We start from the raw sequence: 21,444 nt of genomic DNA, 5'->3' as shown, positions 1-21,444 counted from the left end.
GACATAAATGCTGTCCTTCATTTACTATGAGCCAGACGTAATATCATTTTTGCAGAATAATCCTTCTTTGCTACACTTTATGAATTTATTTGCATCTGTGACTTAATAGAATAAATCACAAATAAGAACAGTAGGTTTTTATTCCTGTTTTGCATGGATGGAAATGAGCTGAAAGAAAAATGAGAGGTCAATACAAATTTGCAGAAAAGTCATATTAACACAGATACAAGGAACCTCCCAAGCTTGTGTATATTTAGAAGAGATTAGGGTAAAGATCTTATGCCAAACAGAAGAAGAAAATTATTAAAAAGAAATCAGGATTGTTTGTTATTTAAAAGGCTAAATCCAAATCTATTAAGAGCATGATAGTGCATAGCAGCCTGGAAGCGAAGAAGTCGAGTTCTCTAAGAGAAGCCTAATGAGGACAGAAGAGTCAGTCCGGGAAGCCTCTGAACACAGAAGACTGTCAGTGCTCAGAGCCAGGGGGACTCTCCCATGCAAAAACCCTTGCAGACGAGATTTCAGGCTTTATTGGTTAACAGCAGGCACATATAGGGAGATCTTTCAAAGGCCCATGAAACTGAGCTGGTAAGTACCAATTTACTAATCCAGTTGATAGCAGCTTTTCACAATGCTGAATGATCTGAATTTCCCCACTTAGTTTGCTTGCATTGTCCATGTCCACGCTACTGAACCAAGAGCAAGGGGAGCAGAATCGGGGTCCTGCTGAGTGGCGGTTCTAACCAGGTATGATAGCATCGCTCGAGAGCTGTGAAAGTATTGCTATTCCATTTGGATTTCTCAAATCAAATTTCATCTAGACATGCAAACTAAGGTTTGATATTTACCTGGCTTTAAGGAAAAGGTCAAATTAAATAACTATTAGCTATTTCCTATTAGCTTTAAGGAGTTTTCTTCCGAAGGCACGAATATGTTTTACGGAATAATTCAGTTGGGACTTGGACATCACAATTAGGTAAATGGATTTTATACCCGTTTATAAAACTGAGGAATTAAAGTGACTTGCAGAATGACACACCAGTGACTCCCGTTAGGAACAGAGCCCAGTGTAGCCTCTTGACTTCTCTAACCATGCAGCATTGCGTCTGTGTGTGGGTGTGTGTACGTGCACACACAAGGGACTTTGTGCTTAAGTCTATACAGGGGAAGATGTTTGAATGGGTCTTTTTATTGGAAAGTGGGGACTTACGAACTGGTTTTTACAAGTTCAAGGGAACCAAAATGGTTGGTTGAGTTATTTGGAAATTTCTTTACATGTTAGAAGAAAAAAAGTAACTTCTTAATTCCTAAACAAAGAAGAACCTGGTTGCCATCCATTTCTAATATGCACTTACTAGACAATGAAGTGATCTGCATTTGCTTGCATTTCACTTCTATCAATTAAAGTTAAGTGGACATTACAGTGAAAATTACTTAATGGAAAAATCTGCCTGGAAGAAACCTTCTAATGGAGAAATTATTTTTATAGATTCCCTGAGTTTGCAATAAGACATTCCTATTTAATATCAATGTAGATTTTTTTGAAAAACAGTTATGAGTGAAGATTATAATATTGATATGAATCAGACTGGGAGGTGATCAAGTACTTGATGCAGCCAGGAAAATGAATGATATATAGCAAAAGGAAAGGCTAGTGAAGGGAAAGCCCCACGGATTCATTCTCCAATTACTGCTAAAATGAGGCATCCCAGAACCCTGCCCTGTGTGTGCACGTGTCAGTTATCCCTGTGCATTTTGTTAGCCGTGCTGATTTTCTCTCCACCTACGTCTTTAGATTATGGCTGGTGCTCCCTGCCTCTGACTAGAGTAAGGCACTGTAAGTGCCATCAGCTGAGATTCGGTTACTCAAATTTTGGCTTCCAGGTTTGACCTCCTGTTTTTCTGGTTGGCTTGATTTCTGCCCAGGAGTTTCAATGAATAAATTAAAAAACCTAGCAAACATCACTGACAGTCTCAAGTGAACTCTGACCTGCCATACTGTGAGGGCTGTTACTGGGAAGTTACTTGGCGATACTTGCTGCCCAGCATCCCCACTCAGCAGTGCACTGGGATGAATTGCAGCCAGCTGAAAGCACAGCGAAGTTAGCACTCGGGAACTTGGAGTTCAGATCGCACACTTGAGACCCTGCCGCGGTGGCTTCTTCTACCTGGGGGGGTTGGCACACACGGAGAGTAAGATCCCAGCCTTTCATCTCCTTGGGGTAATGAGGGCTTGCAAACGTGTTATTAGCTCTAGAGATTTTGTGCGCTGTATGAGGCACAAAATCCCTGAATCTCTGACTGTGAGCTCCCTATAAGCCACATCCCCATCATTCCCTGAAACTCTCACATACTAGGGACTATGTTATGGCTGGAGCTTTGAATGTCTTCCATCTCCCTTCTCTGATACCAGTATCTCTCTTTCTTCCTTCTTATGTTAGGGGTTAGGTGTGCCCCCCATTTCCAGCTCACCTTTTCTTTGCCAATGCCAGAAAACCTGCACGTGTATTCATGTCTCCTGTTTGTCTTCCCCCAACAGCCAAATTTTGCAGTCTAAGTAATGTTAAGGCTTGTTTTATTTTTTTTTCTTACATTACAAAATAAGAGGGGCAAGAAGCTTTGCAAATGTGCTAAATTACTCAAATGGAAGAAAAGAAGTTGAAATTACAAATGAAGTGTGTTGAAATAAATTCAGTGTGGAATCTTGCAGCATTAGAATTAAGGACGATATTTCCAATTATGTCAGCATTTATTATTTCCCAACTCTCACATTTTTACAAGTAGAACACACATTTTTATTTCTACTTCTCAGAAAAGCTTTTCCTCTTTTTTTATAAAAGGAGAAACAAGTATTGATGAGTAGAGAGGCTCTAGTGAAACATTGATTCATCTAGGTCCTATAATTTGAAAATTATTTCTAATAACAAAAAGCTATGTGGTTTATTATGCCTTTTTGAATAAGGTCATGGGAGAGAAACAGTAGAAACTCTCATTTCTGCTGACACTTTGTGTCTCAGAAATTGTTTCCTCTGGTACACTAATGAATCTTTTTTTTTTTGCCCTTGTCTGACACAATTTACCTCTACCTTGGCAGAAAAAGTCACTTTCTCCTGTGAGTAAATGAGTGATAAAGGACAGACAAAAGGGCAGAAATGTGCAAGTGCCATCAAAACCCTCATTTTTGAGTTTTAATATGCTGCAGCTGCAGACGTGGAACATTTCTCTTGCAGTTGAAAGCACAGCCAGCATGGGAATATTGGTAAGGTTACATGAATCCTTAAGAGTTGCAGCTTATTTGTATTCACTAATAAACTGGAGCTTGGAGGATACTAACTGTATGGATACATTTTCAGCTGGAAACATTGTGAAACAGCAATAAAGATTAGCAAGAGGGAATGATGGGGAAACAGAGACATTTGGAAAAGCAAGCTCGGATCAAAACAGGCTACAGTGAGATTTAAGCACTATTTTCCATTGCAGAAACTAAGGTAAATATTAATACGTAGCAGAGACTGATTCAGAACTGTCCCTCGTGGATATATTTTTACTTTTGAAAGACTTACCAGTTCTCTGGCAACAATTGATATTATTAGGTGTCAATAATTAAGTTAGTATTACTTCCTTCAAGATCTTGGAATTCCTGTATGAATTCATAATTTATCACTAACTTCAGTAGAAATGCAGATAATCTGAATCTCTGAAATTGGGCCACATTTGCTCATCAAGGGTAGGATTTTTGAAAAAGCCAGAGTCACTGGATGCTAATTGCCTATTCAAATTCAATATGTACTTTTCAGTGATGGGTAAGCACCCCAATGCTTTAATTTTCATTAATCATTTAGTTAGAAAATGTATTTTTGGCACACAGTATTGAGAATGGCAGGGAAATCCAGCACCATTTTGATGATAAATTCACAATACAGCAAGAAATCCAGAAAATCCTGCTGTGTACTATATTGATGATAGAGCAATTCAATTAAATCTACCATACTAAGTGGTGTAGGCACAAAGTAAATAATAAAAGCACCTTCAATTGCCGTTATACCTGGGCTGATGCACCTTCGTTTTTCCCCTGATAGTGTTTCAAACCTGGTATGATAGAATTTGTCACTACTGGAGGTACCCATACACATGATAGCTGCCTCTGACATAATGTAGACCAAATACACCTTTAAATAGTAAATAAATTAATAAATAATGCACATTTTAATGATGCTGAGTAATGTGCATTATTGTTTTAAAACAATTGTATTCAGAGACCAGAGCAGTGTTGTTTCTTGTCTCTTTGCTCAGGATTGCTAACATTGGTTTGATAAAAAATTCCAGTTTTATTTCTCCCCGAAACATTATTTTGGCTAAGAAGCAGAGGTCATCTGGTATAAATTTTTTGGCCTCTGAAAGGAGCCAGCAGCCAGTGATTATGGATCCACCTAAGAGCAGGGCAGGGGTACCAAGCTGCCTCATCTTCGAAAACCCCTTAAACATTGCTTCCAGCTGTTACACCACCACACCACCATGTCATTGTTTGGCCCCTCTGGTCAGACTATATTACAGTCACAAGGGTCCTGCATTCCTGTTCACAGCTGTAGTTCAATTTACTGTTACAAATTCAAATTAGTCTTCTTGTGCTACAAGGGGAAACAATACATCCTCCTGATCTGAGTGAACTTGTCCTAATATGCCTTCTCTGAAAGCTCATACTATTAAAACAATTTGGACAAAGTTAAACTGGTGATATAGCCAGTTTACCGAATTGGCTATACCGAAGAGAAGATAAACCTTTAGGGCAGAGACAATGTGGACACCCAGTTTACACTGGTTTTTATATTGGTGGACTTTGAGCGTCTTGTTGTATTCTATGAACTCAGAAGTCTCTTTAACATTTTTAGAAAGAAGAGCTCTCTTGGACTAAAACCTAAAATGCTAAAAACTGCTTCTTTCCTGAGAGTCTAAGGGACACATGTTGTTTTAACTGACCACTGATGTGATATTTCTCATTGTCTGTAGAGTCATATGGGTTTATGACATAGAGGTTTTTGTGTATAAACAACTTCGAACTCTGCTGCACTACCGAGGGAAGCAAAGCAGGGAACAGTGGTTGTATTTTGTTTGTTTGTACGTCTGAGAGCAATACGTCGTAGTGCACAGAAGAACTCAGAATACAGGATCCTTGTAGCTATAAGGATTACAAAAAAACCCCACTTTGCTAGAAACGCCGTGCATAAATATAGCAGCTCAGGCACATTCCTACACTGTTCAGTCTTGCTTGCTATTGCTGGCAATAATCATACAATGCAACAGTGTTTGACCTCCTGAATACCAAGGTTTTTCAAATGTTAACACAGTATTCACAGGTTCACTTTCCTTATAACATGGTTATATGCCTTGCATGTCACTTCTGGACTGGCCCATGAAAAGTATTAGTTATCAGTAAAACATGAATGTCACTTAAAGAGAAAAGATAAAGAAGCCAGTCAGGATGTGGACTCCAGTCTCTTATCGTATTTCAGCACAGAACCACTTGAGGAGCCAGCTCCAGTTTCCTTCCATGTGCCCTCTCCCCTTGTATTTCATGTGCATACAGATAGATCCAGACAGTGCATTTTCCTCTTGCCCATGGGTTTATTAAGATACCAGGCGCTCGCTCCCTTTCAGCGACCGCTGCCTCCCAAGGAGCAAGGAGTCCTTGGGGCTCCCAGCACAGCCAGCACCAGACTGGGTCCGTTAGCTGCCTGCTGGTATCGCCGGGGGGATCAGTGTATCAGATGGGCCACTCCTTATCTGTGCCTTTCTTCTGCTAAAGCAATTCACTGATGTAAGGATAGGCCTGGGAACAAGTTGCTTTTCTTTTTCTCGTCTGTCATTTTTAATGTCTTCTTGCTTTCTTGAGACTGAGTTTTCCCCGCCTCCTTTCTCTCATAAAACAAAACTGGATCGGAGAGGTCCCGTGCAATGATGATTGCAGGAGCAAGCATGGTGGATTTGCTCAGACACTTGCTCTGCAGCAGCTGGAGCGGCAGGAAGAAGGACTTGGCTCAGAGGCTCACGCGTCTGTCTGCCGTCGCCTGGCCTCAGCTCGCTGCGCCGAGTCACGGGCTCCCCCGTAACACCTGGTCTCTTTGGAAACCTGGTTCTCTTTTTAGTTCTGTTCTTCATGCTACCGTACCAAGCATCTGCGATCAGATCTCGGTCTCAGCTGAAATGGTGTAAACCAGAAGTAACTGGGTGAGGGATTTATTGATTTATTGATTTATTTATTTATTTATTTAACACAAGGGGTGGGTTTCCTGAAAGTCTGGGAGGTAGTGTGCCTTCTTCCTTCTCTTCACTAAGGTCATCGCTGGCACTTTTCCTGTCACACCTATGTGAGATAAGACATTGGGGTTTTGTGTAATATATGCCAGAACAACTTTGTGCACTCATTTTGCTCTGTAAAATTCTGATATTAATAACAGAACCCTTGTTCTTCCCTTCCTACTCTTTGAATTTGTATTTCTGCTGTGACAAACAAAAGTTTAGGTTCTTTAGGATAGAGGCATTTTTTCCAGCAGCTCTCAAGCAATTTTTTTCTTGCTTAATTTTGAATAGTTCATCACTGAACATGCTTATTTCTGTAGAAGGGGATTACAAGCCCCAACTGTTCTTGACATCGTCACTCCATTATAACTGGACTCCTCTCCTAACTATAGCTGTGGTTGTAATAGTCTCACTTTCTTGCAGAGTAAGCCATGAGGGCTACCATTGGAAGAGGGAGGACTGATGACAGAGAATTGCTGCTCCAACTAATGGAAATGTCTTTTTATTTCAAGTGGTTTTGTTGCTGCTTTGAGATACAAGAATCCTTATCCCAAAAGGCATGATTGCCTGCGTGCCCTCCCTGCTTTCCACGCTGAGTTCAAGTTCCCATAAGGAGTTACCAGATTGCATCTTAATAATCTCTTTACAATGCTCTACCTATTCAGTTGTTTTACCTTCTGTCATTCCTTCCACCGTATTTTATAATACATGTTCCTTTTAGCTTTATCCAGATTGTTGTTGTTTGTACAGTGAAATTTCGTGCAGGGCTCCAGGAGCTTTTAAGACACAAACAATCACAAGCACGTGCAGTTTACACTGATCATTCACTTTTCCCCTAGCGCAACCGTGGCTGTACCTCTTCCTCTCCAAAGAACATCCCCTGGCCCACAGGGCAGGTTTTTTAGGAGAGCACGCTGACACTGCAGTACAAGCTTCTCTCTGAACACAGGGAACCAGCTTACAAGCCCTGCAAACTGGGAATACTGAATTTAAAACATCTCTGGGAGCTGTTGCTCAGGTCATGCAGGTGAACAAGATGTGGAGCCCACACTGGCCCTTCTACAGTAAACCTTTCATCCTGCAAGAAATGGGACGGGAGGGTACCAAGAGCAGCAACTGAGGTTTCCGTTTCTCCTTTGCTCAGATGTCCACCAGCAGAAGCCCAAAATCCATTTACCTCATCTGGAGTCTGTCCATGGATTGCTGCAGATACTTACCTAATTAAGACTTCTCAGTCCTAGGAGCTTTTACCCACATGTATCACTATAGGACTGCCAAGAAAGGTTAAAAAAACAACAAGCAAAATACTCTCCTGAATGGCAACCTGGAAGTACAGCTCACTGGCAAACCAAAGCATAAAAGTGGGGCAGCTGGAAGATAAAAGCAGATGAATGGATGGGAATACTTCATACTTAATGAAGCATTAATACTTCTTTTTTTGAGCAATGGGACTCGGTGAAACCACATGCAGCATGCATCCCTATTCTTAGTTCAAGCATTAAAATTCCTCTGGCCTTTCAGGGCAGGAGATATTTTTTCTAGGTGCAGATTCTCTTTCTTCTAGCTTTCCACTTCCTTTCTGGAAGTAACATATTCTACTTGCCATTTGAGCAACACTATCAAAGCTGGCAGAAATATTTTCCTTCTAATTTAGCTAGGACTGCTGATTTTAAGTCTCTTACTGCTTATCCTAGACTGTAATGGGTTTGCAAAATGCAGGTTTTGTAGGCTTGAAAGAGCGAATGCAAACAATCATGAGTCCACTTTACCTTCTTATTTTAGAAGCAAAATCCTGTTACTTAGATAGCAACCTTTACAGCTAATGTAATTATATCTCCATGTCTTTCTATTTGCCATATCAGAATGCATGAATACTCAGAAATAGCAACAAGGAGGGAATGCAGAGTACAGTGAGTGTGTTAGCTAGATAGTGAGTAGAAAACTTGTAGTGTAGTAGACGAATATATAGTTGCTGAATTTAAAAAATTGTCTTTTTTGTTGATTGAATGATTTTAACATTTTAGAAGCATGCAGATGAAAACCTGCAAAGATGTAGTTCAAGATCATTCGTTTTGCAAAACTGCATATACAAAAGTTGAAGAATGCCTATGAGTTACTAAATTCAGCTTTGCAGTATCCTTTCAAGGTACGGTGATATTATTTTAAAGATCCACGTAAGTCACTCCTCCTGTACTGTGTGGAAACCCCGTAACAGAATTAGGAATACACTCGAGTCACTTAACTGCGAGTCCTTCCTTTTTTCTCCTCATTCTTGTGCCTCCTTTGCCACATACCTCCTACAACCATAAGGCAAGAGGGTCTTAAAGAAACCCGGGCTCTGCTGTGCAACTGTGATTAATTGCTGGAGCATGTCCATTCTGCACACTGAATAAAATCACCGCTTTGTGAATGTGTATCCTTTATACTAGAACTGATTTTTTTAAGACTGTAGTTCAAAAACTTCAGACTCTTGGGATATATTTCAAGTAGGCAGAAAAGGCAGATATTCAAGCAAACAAACATGTAGCAACCTCATGAAATGATAGTAGGAAGAGGACCCTGTCACAAGGGTTACCAACAGGCATTTATGTAGAATAACTCAAAATAAATTTTTCATTACCACCTCCTCCCTCTGTGTCAGGACTATTTTCATTGGACATGTCTCCATTTATCTTGCTGTGTAACTCAAAAAAGCAAACAACTGAAAAAAACCCAACAAAACAACCCTGTGAACAAACCCTAAAAATGATTATAACATTGGAGTATTATTTAATTACTTGTCTGTATCTGAGTAGAGAACAATTGCTTGCATGTATTAAAATCTGCAGTGCCTGCTACTACTGATTTACCAGAGACTTTACAAATTCCTGGCAGCATGCATACAGGGGGTTGGAGTTTGGAATGGGCCATTTTGATTAAGTTATGGAATTCCACCAGGACTTTCAGATATGTCTGTTCCAGAAAAAAAAAAAAAAAAAAAAAAAAAAAGAAGGTAGGCTACAGCACAAAACACATTTTTTGGTAATTTGGCTGCTAGTTTGGTTCAGACCAATATTTGGATGACATGCATTTCTTTTAACTGCTGTCCCTATCAAAGAATAGATATAATTTGGTTGGTTATAATTTCCATGTATAAGACATAAGCTTTATGAGAGGCCGGTTAAGATTTTGTTGCAAAGTTCAGACTTTTGCTTCTGAATAACTATTGTGCCACCTAGTGGGTATTAAACTACACTTTTAAACACAGGGAAAGATTGGCTTCAAATATACCAGTGAGTAATAAAACGTAGCATTTATACCAATATTTCCAGTGACATGTTGAAACAAAGCATTTTCCCTTTTTGTCTGATTATTTACCAAGGTGTTCCATTAAGGTAAAAAATATTCCCTTTCAACTATATCATAGCATTTTGCTTACAACTGTATTAATGAAATATAATTCTTAAAATGGGCACACACAGAGTTCTTCACCTCCTTGGCAATAGATCCATTCCTTAATAAATTACTAGCACATTTCATATGCTTTTATGCTTTGATCAAATTATCAGTATGAAAGGATATCCCCAAATCTCAGCTGTTAGGGATTTCCATTCTGTAATACAATTAGATAAATAAATACATTGAAAATGTTATTTTCTGACCAACTATGCCAATTTTCACTTGAAACCAAACTAAAATGCTTTAAAACATTATTATGATTGCATGATTTAAAGCATTATTTAGAAAAAATAATAAGCAATGTGATTAAAAACATAACATTCTGACCCAGTTTCTCTCATAAAATTTCCTTTTGCATATAAATAGTTCCAGTGTCCAAATACTTATATAGATTTCATTAGCTAATAGCTATTTCTTAGCAATTTTTCTCCTCTAGCTGAAACGTCTCAACAGTTTGTGTTTTTTTCTTTCAGCTTTTTAAGTAAACCATCTGTCTGGTGTGGGAGTGTTGGTTTTGCTGCAGTAGATAGAAATAATATTTTAATCACCAAAGCCAATAACAATAAATTGCCCTTAGTGGAGTGTTTCCTAATATTGTTCAAGTCACTTCATTGCCTTTTATGTAAATTGCCAAACTATTGATCATCAACAAATCTATAGTAGATGGTCCGCATTTTTAGGACCTGCGTGCAATGCCATCGTTACAGTAGAAAATGTAGTGGTCAGCAATAGTACAATTTAGAACCTTTTAGGTTTCTCTCACACTCAAGAGAACTTTAAACTCACATCATTTAACACATTTAAATGATGGATGCTAGAGATCTTTCATGGAACAGGACCTGACACCAGGTAAAATGACAGCTGGACCAGAGGCCTTGATAGCTCTTTGCCAGACCTTGATGTAAGCACAAGTATTTTTTATTATTTTCCCTAAATAAATAACAAAGCAGAACTCATCTGCTTTCAGCAGCATTTGTCAAAAAATATCTGAGATTCAGCTTGAAGTTGACAGAAAATGGAATTACTTTCCAGAGGAAAAAAACATAGTTTTTGAAAAGGCAGAAAATCAAAACTGTGGTTTGAATTTTTATTTAGGTTTTTTAGTTTGGGCTATTTGTTTTCCCTCCATGGAATGCATTTCCAGTAAAAATATTTTCCATCTTCCAGTTTCAAGGCTTGACAGCGTTTTGTCATTTCATTTTCTTCTTGCAGGCAAATGAAATTGAGAAGTGAGCTTCTTCAAAGCTCAGTGTCCAGGCTCTCTGTCTTCTTCGATACTTGAAAAATGTTTGTACTGTTTTCCAGTTTCCCCTGGTGGTATATTGTGTCAGTGAGCAAACGGTAAAAGCAAAAATGTATTTATTTTTATAGCATAATCAATTGATTACTTTGTTTTAAAGCAGTTTTGTTAAAGATAGTGAAGAGGTCTGCTAATGAGATCTGTTGTTTCCTGTAAAGGTTCTTAAAGGCTAATACTCACATTAAATATGGATTTTAAATGCATGCAAGGTTTACTAAAAGTAGGACTGGATTACAAATACAGTAAAATTTGCTTGTTTTATCTAGCATCGGTAACAAGCTCATTTTGATATTAATTTGCTCAAACATTATTGTTTTTTTAGAGAAGGATGCCATTTTAGCAAAAGAGAAGAAATTCACTTAGAAGGCTTGAAAATTTTTTTCTCTCTATCTGGGCACATATTTTTCCATGTCTGTTCAAGGTATTCTAGCATTTAACATCAACTGGGAGGACAATATAGTTAAGTGTAAGAATTCACATTACTTTATTTCACATGATCAACACTTTAATGTGATCTTTAAATACCACATTGGGAGGGTTGTCTGTGGAGTCAATGGACAGTATTTCGTAAAGAGATAGCCACATTTTAGATCATGACTTCGATTCAACATCATCATTAATAACAAAATATTAAGAAAATCTATGTAAAAAGTGTATATATAACAAATATTAAAATGAATTCTCTAAGAGGGATAGGTTTTTAATCAAAGGAAAAAATATGCACCTCACGCATAAACGAGATAAAGAAATTGCTGGTTATCTTCTTTCATCTCAAGCTAATATCACGTTTAAATTCAACGCAGTAACCAACTCCTCAGCCAAACCTTCCTGTCCCCAGATACCTGCAAAGTCAGTGAGTTGCTCAAAGCGAGTAAAACTCTCAGTATTTGTTTGTCATTCTGACTACGTTTCGGACCGCATGTCTGTTTCCACCAATATCAATCAGACAGATGGGATGTAATTCCAATAAAGCTCTCTGAAAGAGAAGCTGCCTGGAATTCAGATAATTTCCTCTCTTCATAAGAATGCACCTCGTAGATTTAACTGTTTGAGCTGATAGTCAATATTTACTGTAATCTTAATTAAGCAAGACCTGATTTGCTCTGGTTTTCAAGCATTTGAAAACTGTAGACACATCCAGGCTCAGGCTTTTGAAGGTTTCACTTTGTTCTGTACGAGTTGTTCAGACAATAACCACCAAGTGCACGTGCCTGAGAAAGACAAGTACCGTTCCTTCAGCAAGTCTGCTGCTGCTGCTACCCCTGCTAAACCTTCACTGCCCTTACGCCGTATCGCAACTGGGATTAGTAGCTCCTTTCTGAAGCTTCTCCCTGGAATCATTTTAGAGGATTGCAAGACAGGATTACTTTGAAAGTAAAAGCCGTGGAGTGAATGAGTATTGGGTCACTGAGGCTAAAGAATAAATAAATAATTAATAGCATAGAAACACTTATTCAGCAAATGTGAATATCTGTTAAAATTACTGTCCTTTAAACTATGCAGACTAGGATGTATGTTTGTTATATATGGCATATTTGCAAAAATTATGCAAGAGAATTAGACATTTCATGTAACAAATTCAATCTTAAATGGAAGTCTTGAGTGTGAGCAAGGGATCAGAAAGAGCCATCTGGATTTTTGAAATGGCAACAGATGCAATATGTCTGAGATTTTTTATTTTTTTTCTTTTCTGGTCCTAGTGGTAACTCAGTATTTATTCGTACTTTTGTAGCTGTGTAAATAAGCAGATGTTTCCGCTGAAATCACTGGCCATTAAAACACATTAGTATTCAAAGTTACATTTCTATCACAATATAAAAACCCTTGGTGAAGGGTTCATAGTACATGAAGTAAGGTGTTTGGAAGAGCAAACACAGTATAAGCAAGTGAGGCCCGCAGTGGTTGGTGCAGGTGCAGCTGGGCGGTATGAACGTAAGCCTCTCAGTCCAAGTGAAGGAGATGGTAGATGTTTGGCAAAAGCTAATTGGCAAATTAAGGCATAAAAGAGGCCCAGCTTTAGGTACCGAATTTCCTGGCTGTGTTAGGTGGGCAGTCCCAGGTGCTCCCACTGTGGCATCCTTATGTGTCCCAGCAGGAACACTTGAGGTTCTCTTCCCCGGGAGGGATGCTCCCTTCTGCTGCTTGGTGCTGTGCATTAGGTTCTCTAAACGCTCCCCAAAATAATGTAAACAATATGTATGATTAAAGAAATGAGTTCCTACTTTGCTCATGCTAGACCTCACACACTAGCAGCAGCAGCAACACAGTGAGCAAATAATAAGCAAATCTAATTCATCAATCACAAAAGCAATTTTAAAGCACTGACATTAAATCTAGGTAATTTTAGTAAGTGTAAGCAAAACATCTTTATGGATGGAAAATGGAAGAGCTTGGGTCGAAGTGTTAGTGGGTTATGTTTGACTGAGCTTTATCTATATCAAAGTTGATAGCTAATTAGTGAAAGACACAGTCTTTCCATAAACCAGTATTTGGAATAATGTGACAAAAGTATGTGTATATATATCCACAGATATATGTGTGTGTGTATACATATACACACAAATACGTAGATATATATACACACACTCGTGTGTGTATATATATCTGCAGATATATACATATACTTTCCTCTGCAGCTATATACACACATACTTTTGTGACATAGTTGTATGTATATATTCTTATGTGTATATGTGTATTCTTATGTGTATACATATAAAAGTATAAGAGTATATCAAGTTATTAGATTGTATCTACTGTGAACGTGTAAGACAGCGGCCAGGATATTTGATAATGGGATTGATTTCTATGGCTCTTATTCTCATTCTGCAAAGATGCAAAACTATGCTGAGTGTAATATATTTAATCATTAGTGTAAGTAAGTCATGGTCAATCTGGGGTCCTGTTGACTGATAATTACACTGTGCTTCCTGTTATCACACACACATTCATAAGGAATCCTGTAGCTCATGCTACACTAGCCGCAAGTGATGTGAGCTGCTACACGATAAATGTAAAACGATGAATGCTAGTGTGATTACTTGCATCTTCATTTTTTTCATTTCAAGTTTTTAAAATTCTTTATTGTATTTGAGAACAAACTCTGTGATTTGAAAAATAGGTAGATGTAATCTTGGGAATAATTTTGGGAAAACTTTAAAATTCGTATATATTTTTATTTTACCAGATATTAGGTTTGGAACGAACCTTATGTGCTAGTTTAGGTAACTGCATTAAGTGTTCGGAAGGCTTGGTTTCTTTATGTTAGAAAACAGTTTTATAATTCACCCCATAGAGTTCTCTGCTGATTAGGCTAATGTTCATACAATAGCAACGCAGAGGAAAATAGAAAAATAAGGAAAGCAATTTTCCTGTCTGTGCAAACAGATGAGATGTGAAATTTTTCAATCATAAGGCTTGCCGGTTTTGAGGTCACATCTAGCCAAGGCCATAGAGTGCCGTCTGACTTCCCGGAAAATGCATCTTAGGTCGCTTTACAGACAGCGAGAAAATAGACTTCACTGCAAAAATGGAGGGTGTCTGTTTGTGAATAGGAAGGTTTAAGGAAAGGAAAAAATTTGGTGAACTGAAATGTGAATTATTCACAAAACCACTGAAATATGAAATAAGCAGAGAGAAATGAAATGCAGTGAAAATGTGTGACAGAACTGTTCCTACTGTCTATTCTGTTTTACTTTCTATTTACAGCCATGTGCAATGAATTAGACTACTCCAAAAATTCAGGCTTTCAAATCCGTTATACCCATTTATTAAAATTAGTGACCATTTCTGTAGCTGCTTTCTCCTTCCCTGCCAATGGGTCTTAGTGGGATATCTAATATCCCAGTCCCTCCAATGGGGCAGGGAGCAGAGGCACATTGGGAAGGATGTATGTGACTGTATAGCCATTGCCTGTACTGGACCTACACTTTCCCTGAATAACGCTGGGAAGTGTACATTGCCTCTGGTGTTCTCTGGCCTGTACCTTTCGTAAGCTCTTCTTAAAAAGCAGAAACAAGAACAAAAAAAACCCAAACCACGGTGAATAGCGTAGAAGTAGTCTTAGGTAAGTAATTATACATTCTTGGGCTAAAACCAGTTTCCTTTGTTACTCCCTGGCTTGAACTGTATCATATCAGTAATTTGTAAACTCTTAACCTGGTATATAAACCTATAATCATTTCACAGTTTGGTTCATTTGCCTCACTCGGGCTGTGCTGCACTGTTTGTTTTACCAAGATATTTGTGGCTGCTTTCCCACTTGGTTGCCCGTTGTTCTGTCTTTGAGCCTGCCTCGCTGGGCAGGTGCTGGCGGGCTGTACTGCCGGGCATGCTGTCGTCTTGTCGAACCCAGGACACTCTCTCTTTCCCTGTAGCACTTCTTAATAGAGAAAGCAGAAAACGCCTGGCTGTTTTGGAAAATAATGGGGTAACTTAGCTTGCTTTGGCTTCCTAAAGGCAAGACAATCCAGGTGTGCTGACCTGGTGTGTTATGGTGGTGGTGGCGGTAGTGATAGTTTTTTTCTATGCAGATGAGCATATGGGTAATACATTTTTTATTGAATTAAACGGTTCCGTTACAAGAGCTTGTAGAAGAGCCAGAATAACAAAAGACTGTACCCATTGTCCTGCTAGCACTTCCTTTTTATCAAATAGTCCAATCAGTGTGAGTTTAGGGGTCCCTTTAGTGCCTGAGGATTTTAAAAAGCCAAGTTCCGGCGTGCAGGATTGCACTGGGCAGCAGGGAGCTGTCGGTGGGTTGCTCTCAGTCCCTCCTCTTCCTCAGTTACTGTACTGCTAAGGACTCTGCAGGTTTTCATTGAAACAGTGGCTCAGAGAAGTTACTTTGAAGTCCAGGGATGGGAGAACTGACCTGAGAAATAAAGGTTTGGCTCCAGCACTTGCTCGGCGTCTTGAAAGACTACGCCTGGTTTCCCCAGGCTTCCTCATGAGGAGTGTTTTGAAGCGTGCTATTTCTGAAAGGATTTATTGGTTAATTTACGTTGAAACTCCATTTCAAAGTCTACAATTAAGCAGAATTCACAATCAGTTTATGGACTTAGTGATGGATAGTGCAGCATTTACACATCAATTTTGCAAGATTATTTGTATCTTTTATGTGGCGGTTGTTTCGGACTTTCAAGGCTAACTCTTAGGTTAGTTTATGGTTGTGTTATGCAATGCAAATGGGAAGCACTACCAAACTGTCAACTGTTTTTATTTCTTAGTGATACTGTTATTTCTACTATCACTTCTAAGTGATCCTGGTTTTTATTCTATGCCCTGTAGTGAAAGTTTAATTTCCTTTATCAGTACCTTCTGCCTGGTCCTTTCTTGTGTATTAGAAGATACTGACTTGTCTTTGTTTATGATAAAGCAGCATAATGATATCATTGCTATCTAAACTTACCTGTCAGACTTCTCAGTTAATACTTGACAATATGTTGGCTGTTACCTTGTAGAGGTTTTACAAGTGTATGTCTGTGGAGAGGGTGCTGTCTGGCTTTCATCCTCTGCTTTCTGTCCCCAGTGTCAGTGAAGGAAGGTCTGCACCCTATAACATTAATCATTTCTGGCATATATTTAGCAAATATCATTATTCCAGATCTCTCTCATACTATTCTGGTTTTGACCTCGTCCTATCTGACAGCTCTGGAAAAGATGCCTGCTTCCTAGGAAGACATTGCAAGAAGGACGGTTTCCAGCAATCCTGTTTGAGTCAAACTTTTTTTCCCCACTGTGAGTAACCACCCTGGCCCATAAGCAACTGGCAAGAACATTGTCAACACTTGCTTAAGTGGTTGCTCACAAGTGAACCGTGTGTTTGTTTCACCCACGCGTTGGAAGGGGCAAGGCAAACTTGAATACTGCTTCGCTGTCTTCGTTATTGTACATTGGGTTTCCGTGGGCCTTCATTTGTGATTTTTGAGTATGTGGGATCTCCATTTTTATAGACATGTAAATGAATGTCGTCTTTGGTCAAGGCAAGGGAGTGAGCTGGTATGAGTGTGCCTGAGGGGGTGTGAATGAAAAACAAGAGAGCGTGCTTCTTGTCCAGACCTCTGCTTGCCTTTTTGTAAATGACTTTCTGCAGACTTTCGTTTCATTAGTGTAAGTGGGATGAGTCTCTCTCTCATGCAGTGCAGATTTGACTTCTTCAGCTTCTTTGAAGCAGTATGATAGGGATCGATGAGGACACATTGCTGTATGCTTGGTGGCCTGAGTTACACCAGCAACATAGTCAGAAGCAGTATATCTTGAGGAAGAAAAAAAAAAGAAACATATTGTGTCCCACAGCCTTTCCTAATAGGTGGCAAGGACATGGTGAAATTGTGTCAGAGGAGTTCATTTAGATTTTCCTGGGAAAGGAACAATTGAAATGGTAAAAAACACTGAACATTTTAGAGGAGCAGCTTGAGAAATTTTCAGAATGTCTTTTTGCCTGAAGTTTCATGCAAAGCTGCACATTTCTTTCATATGAACTTTGCATAGAAAAGAAAACGTGGAATGTCAAAGTTTTTTGATAAAAGATCATTTTAGTTTCAACCTACTTTGATTTTAAGAAAATCAAAGTTATCAATGTTAGGTTACAGCTTATAAAAATCTTACCATTTTTCTTTTTAGAAATTGTTTGAGTTGCTCCAAATTTTCAATCGTTCTATCAGGAAAATAGTTAAATTTAACTGTGTAATTTCCCAGAGCAATATTTAGCATTGTTATTATTATGTTATTAATATGTTCACATCCTGTGTGTTACGATTATGAATGCATTAAAACTGGATTGAATTAGATTAGAATAAGGCAGCATCATCATAACTTTGTCTTCCTATTAATAAAGAGAAAAAATAATATCTCATTTACACTAGATGTCAAAATATGGGAGGGGTTGTCTTAGTTATTGTGCATGAGCTAAGGGAAGGAATTGTTGGTCTGTTTACTGCATATGGCAAAGGAACTGCACCATTTAAAATCACATATTGTCTTCTGGCTTGCTAACAAAACCAAGTACAGTTCAAGGAAAAACAGAATTTAGAAATTAATTAATGAACCAAACCCAAAACCTCTTCTTTTAGGTAAATATTTTGTGTAACACCAGTGCATTGGGATGCTCATTATTATCTCATGCCATAACATATTGACTCTGGAAGGATTCACAGTTAGAAAATGAACAAAATTTTTCTTTGACAGCATATTTTGTTGGAACATTTGCGGTCCGTGAAGGACTTTTTCATCAGAATTCTTGCTTCTTGATGATATAATTGATTTATTACAATGAATCTAGTCAGTTGACCACAGAAGTTAATGAATTAAGGGAAATCCAAATTCCTATTCTGAGCATGTCTTCATTTTACATAAGTTCTTGGGGAAAAAGATTAAGGCTTAATTATGAATCCCTTTCATGCTTTTTTTCCTCTTTTCCTAAAGTGTTTAACGATTGCTTTAACATACATCTGCCAAACATTTTTTCCTGACTCTAGAGACCGTATTTTCAAAGGAAATTTTACATATGTTACCCCAAAGACATCTTGAAGTCATTAGATGTACAAAATCCTTAGTCCAAGTATAAAAATGTGCATGAAAAATGAATATGCATGAAAAATTAATATTGGCATGTGCAAAAAGCACTAATGAGAACTTCTAGTACCTTTATCAGGTAGCCGAAATGTAGATGATAATGAAAAAATCTTTGCAGCCTCACAGATTAGAGTAGCTTCACACAGTGAAACGATGCTGGCTTGTATCTCTAAGGAAAGACAGAACAATATTTTTGTTTGTTATTAGCTGTAGCCGGAGGCAGCAGAGGCTGGGGCTGTGTTTTGCTAGTGCCAGGATAGCACTGGGGACCAGCATGGATTTGAACTTGGAGGATTTGTGGCTGCATCTGTCTGGCATTTAGTTTTTGAAGGCTGCAGGATAGTGGGCTGTTGAGATGTAGAGTTCCAGGCAGATCCATCACAGAGTGTTTAAATTAAGACTTAGAGTTAGGGGGCATCTTAATACTACCACTGGTTCAAATTCTCCTGGGATTTTGGTTCCTCTGTGACAGACTGTTTTTAAGGAAACACTAGCGATTACTACAGAGCTCAGATTAATCAAAGCTGTAAGCTCAGTACTACCTCATACATGTTTGACTTGGAATGTGTCACAGGCAGCTTGGCTTTTAAAGACATCTTTCAGAGTGCTGAAGGGATTTGATGTACGAGTATGAGGACGATTATCTATTTACCATCTTCACCTGTTCACTTGATTTTTGTTTGTTTTTTCCCCGCTGCAGACTATGTCAGAGAGCCACAATGATCATGCAAAATAACAGTTCAGCCTCGCCCCTGTTTTCAAATGTGAGCTCCTTCTGGAAGAGAGATTCGCACGGGCCAGGACTCCTTGATGAAGCAGCATCGCTCATCGGCAGCTATGATTTCCCTCAGACCACAGAGAGTTTTCCCTTCTCCACTGTGGAATCAACAAACATGTCCCTAAATGCCACAAGCAAAGACCCTCTGGGTGGACACACTGTCTGGCAAGTAGTTTTGATTGCTTTCCTCACTGGGATCCTTGCACTGGTGACCATCATAGGAAACATCCTAGTGATTGTTGCATTTAAGGTTAACAAACAACTGAAAACGGTCAACAACTACTTCTTGTTGAGTCTTGCTTGTGCAGATTTGATCATTGGTGTTATTTCCATGAATCTTTACACCACGTACATCATCATGGACCACTGGGCTTTGGGAAACTTGGCCTGTGATCTTTGGCTCTCCATTGACTATGTCGCCAGTAATGCCTCTGTCATGAATCTCCTTGTCATAAGTTTTGACAGGTATTTTTCCATCACTAGGCCACTTACGTACAGAGCCAAACGAACAACCAAAAGGGCTGGGGTGATGATTGGTTTAGCATGGATCATCTCTTTTGTTCTTTGGGCCCCTGCCATCTTGTTCTGGCAGTATTTTGTCGGGGAGAGGACTGTGCCTCCTGATGAATGTTTCATCCAGTTTCTAAGTGAACCTATCATCACTTTTGGCACTGCCATAGCTGCCTTTTACTTGCCAGTCACCATTATGAGTATTTTGTATTGGAGGATCTACAAGGAGACCGAGAAACGCACCAAAGAGTTAGCAGGGCTACAGGCTTCGGGCAGCGAAGCAGAGGCAGCACGCTTCGTCCACCAGACAGGCAGCTCCCGGAGCTGCAGCAGCTACGAGCTGCAGCGGCAGAGCATGAAACGCTCCACCCGAAGGAAATACAGACGCTGCCACTTCTGGCTCACGATGAAGAGCTGGGAACCCAACGCAGACCAGGGGGACCAAGAGCACAGCAGCAGCGACAGCTGGAACAACAATGATGCTGCTGCCTCCCTTGAGAATTCAGCCTCCTCTGACGAGGAGGACATCGCTGCAGAAACCAGAGCCATCTATTCAATCGTGCTGAAGCTACCTGGTCACAGCGCCATCCTCAATTCGACCAAACTACCCTCCTCGGAAGATTTGCATGAGTCAGGGGATGAACTGCAGAAATCCGACACGGAATCGAAGGAAAAGAAACCTAAAAAATTGCACCCTCCCAAAAGTGTTCAGGATGGCGGAAACTTCCAAAAGAGCTTTTCTAAGCTTCCAATTCAGCCAGGGTCGGCAGAGACAACCACAGCTTCTGATGGCATCTCATCGGTGACCAAGGCATCTGCAGCCCTGCCCTTGTCCTTCAAGGAAGCAACCCTGGCAAAAAAGTTTGCCTTGAAGACCAGAAGTCAGATCACAAAGCGAAAACGAATGTCACTTATCAAAGAAAAGAAAGCGGCACAGACACTCAGTGCCATTTTGTTTGCCTTCATCATTACCTGGACCCCATATAACATCATGGTTCTGGTGAACACCTTTTGCAGCTGTATCCCCAAAACTTTCTGGAACCTGGGGTACTGGCTTTGCTACATCAATAGCACGGTGAACCCCATGTGCTATGCACTGTGTAACAAAACATTCAGAAACACTTTCAAGATGCTACTGCTGTGCCAGTGTGACAAACGAAAACGACGCAAACAGCAGTATCAGCAAAGGCAGTCCGTCATTTTTCATAAGCGGATCCCTAGGGAGGCTTCATAGAATAGTATTTTTTAAACAATTTAAAAAAATAACGAAGCGGGGATGGGACGGGATGGGATGGGATGGGATGGGATGGGACGGGATAGACAGGATGGGATGGGATGGGATAGGATGGGACAGGAAGGCATGGGACAGGATGGGACGGGACGGGATGGGACGGGATGGGATGGGATAGGATGGGATGGGGTGGGAGGGTGGTTCCAGGGTGCTGATTCAAACATTTAAACATCAAGACGTGAAAGCAGCTGCCAGGCTTATGTATCCTTTTAATAAATCCAGTTTAATACAAAAATCAAGTCTGCATTCAGCAAA

General features: G+C 39.5%; 1 protein-coding gene across 2 annotated transcripts in view; it reads left to right on the top strand.

The window, feature by feature from the left end:
• Window positions 1-21,133, top strand: part of CHRM3 (cholinergic receptor muscarinic 3) — a 235,510-nt gene extending 214,377 nt beyond the window's left edge. For both annotated transcript variants that reach the window (XM_049830903.1, XM_049830902.1), the window contains exon 5: window positions 19,311-21,133. In XM_049830903.1, the coding sequence (XP_049686860.1) occupies window positions 19,311-21,132 (1,822 nt within the window). In that variant the 3' untranslated portion in view covers window position 21,133. The remainder of the gene's footprint in view (window positions 1-19,310) is intronic.
• Window positions 21,134-21,444: the final 311 nt, after the last annotated feature.

This window comes from Accipiter gentilis, chromosome 28 (assembly GCF_929443795.1).
Source record: "Accipiter gentilis chromosome 28, bAccGen1.1, whole genome shotgun sequence".
Classification (NCBI taxonomy): Eukaryota; Metazoa; Chordata; class Aves; order Accipitriformes; family Accipitridae; genus Astur; species Astur gentilis.
The sequence above is the reverse complement of the archived record's forward strand: the minus strand, read 5'-3'. Positions and strand labels throughout refer to the sequence as shown.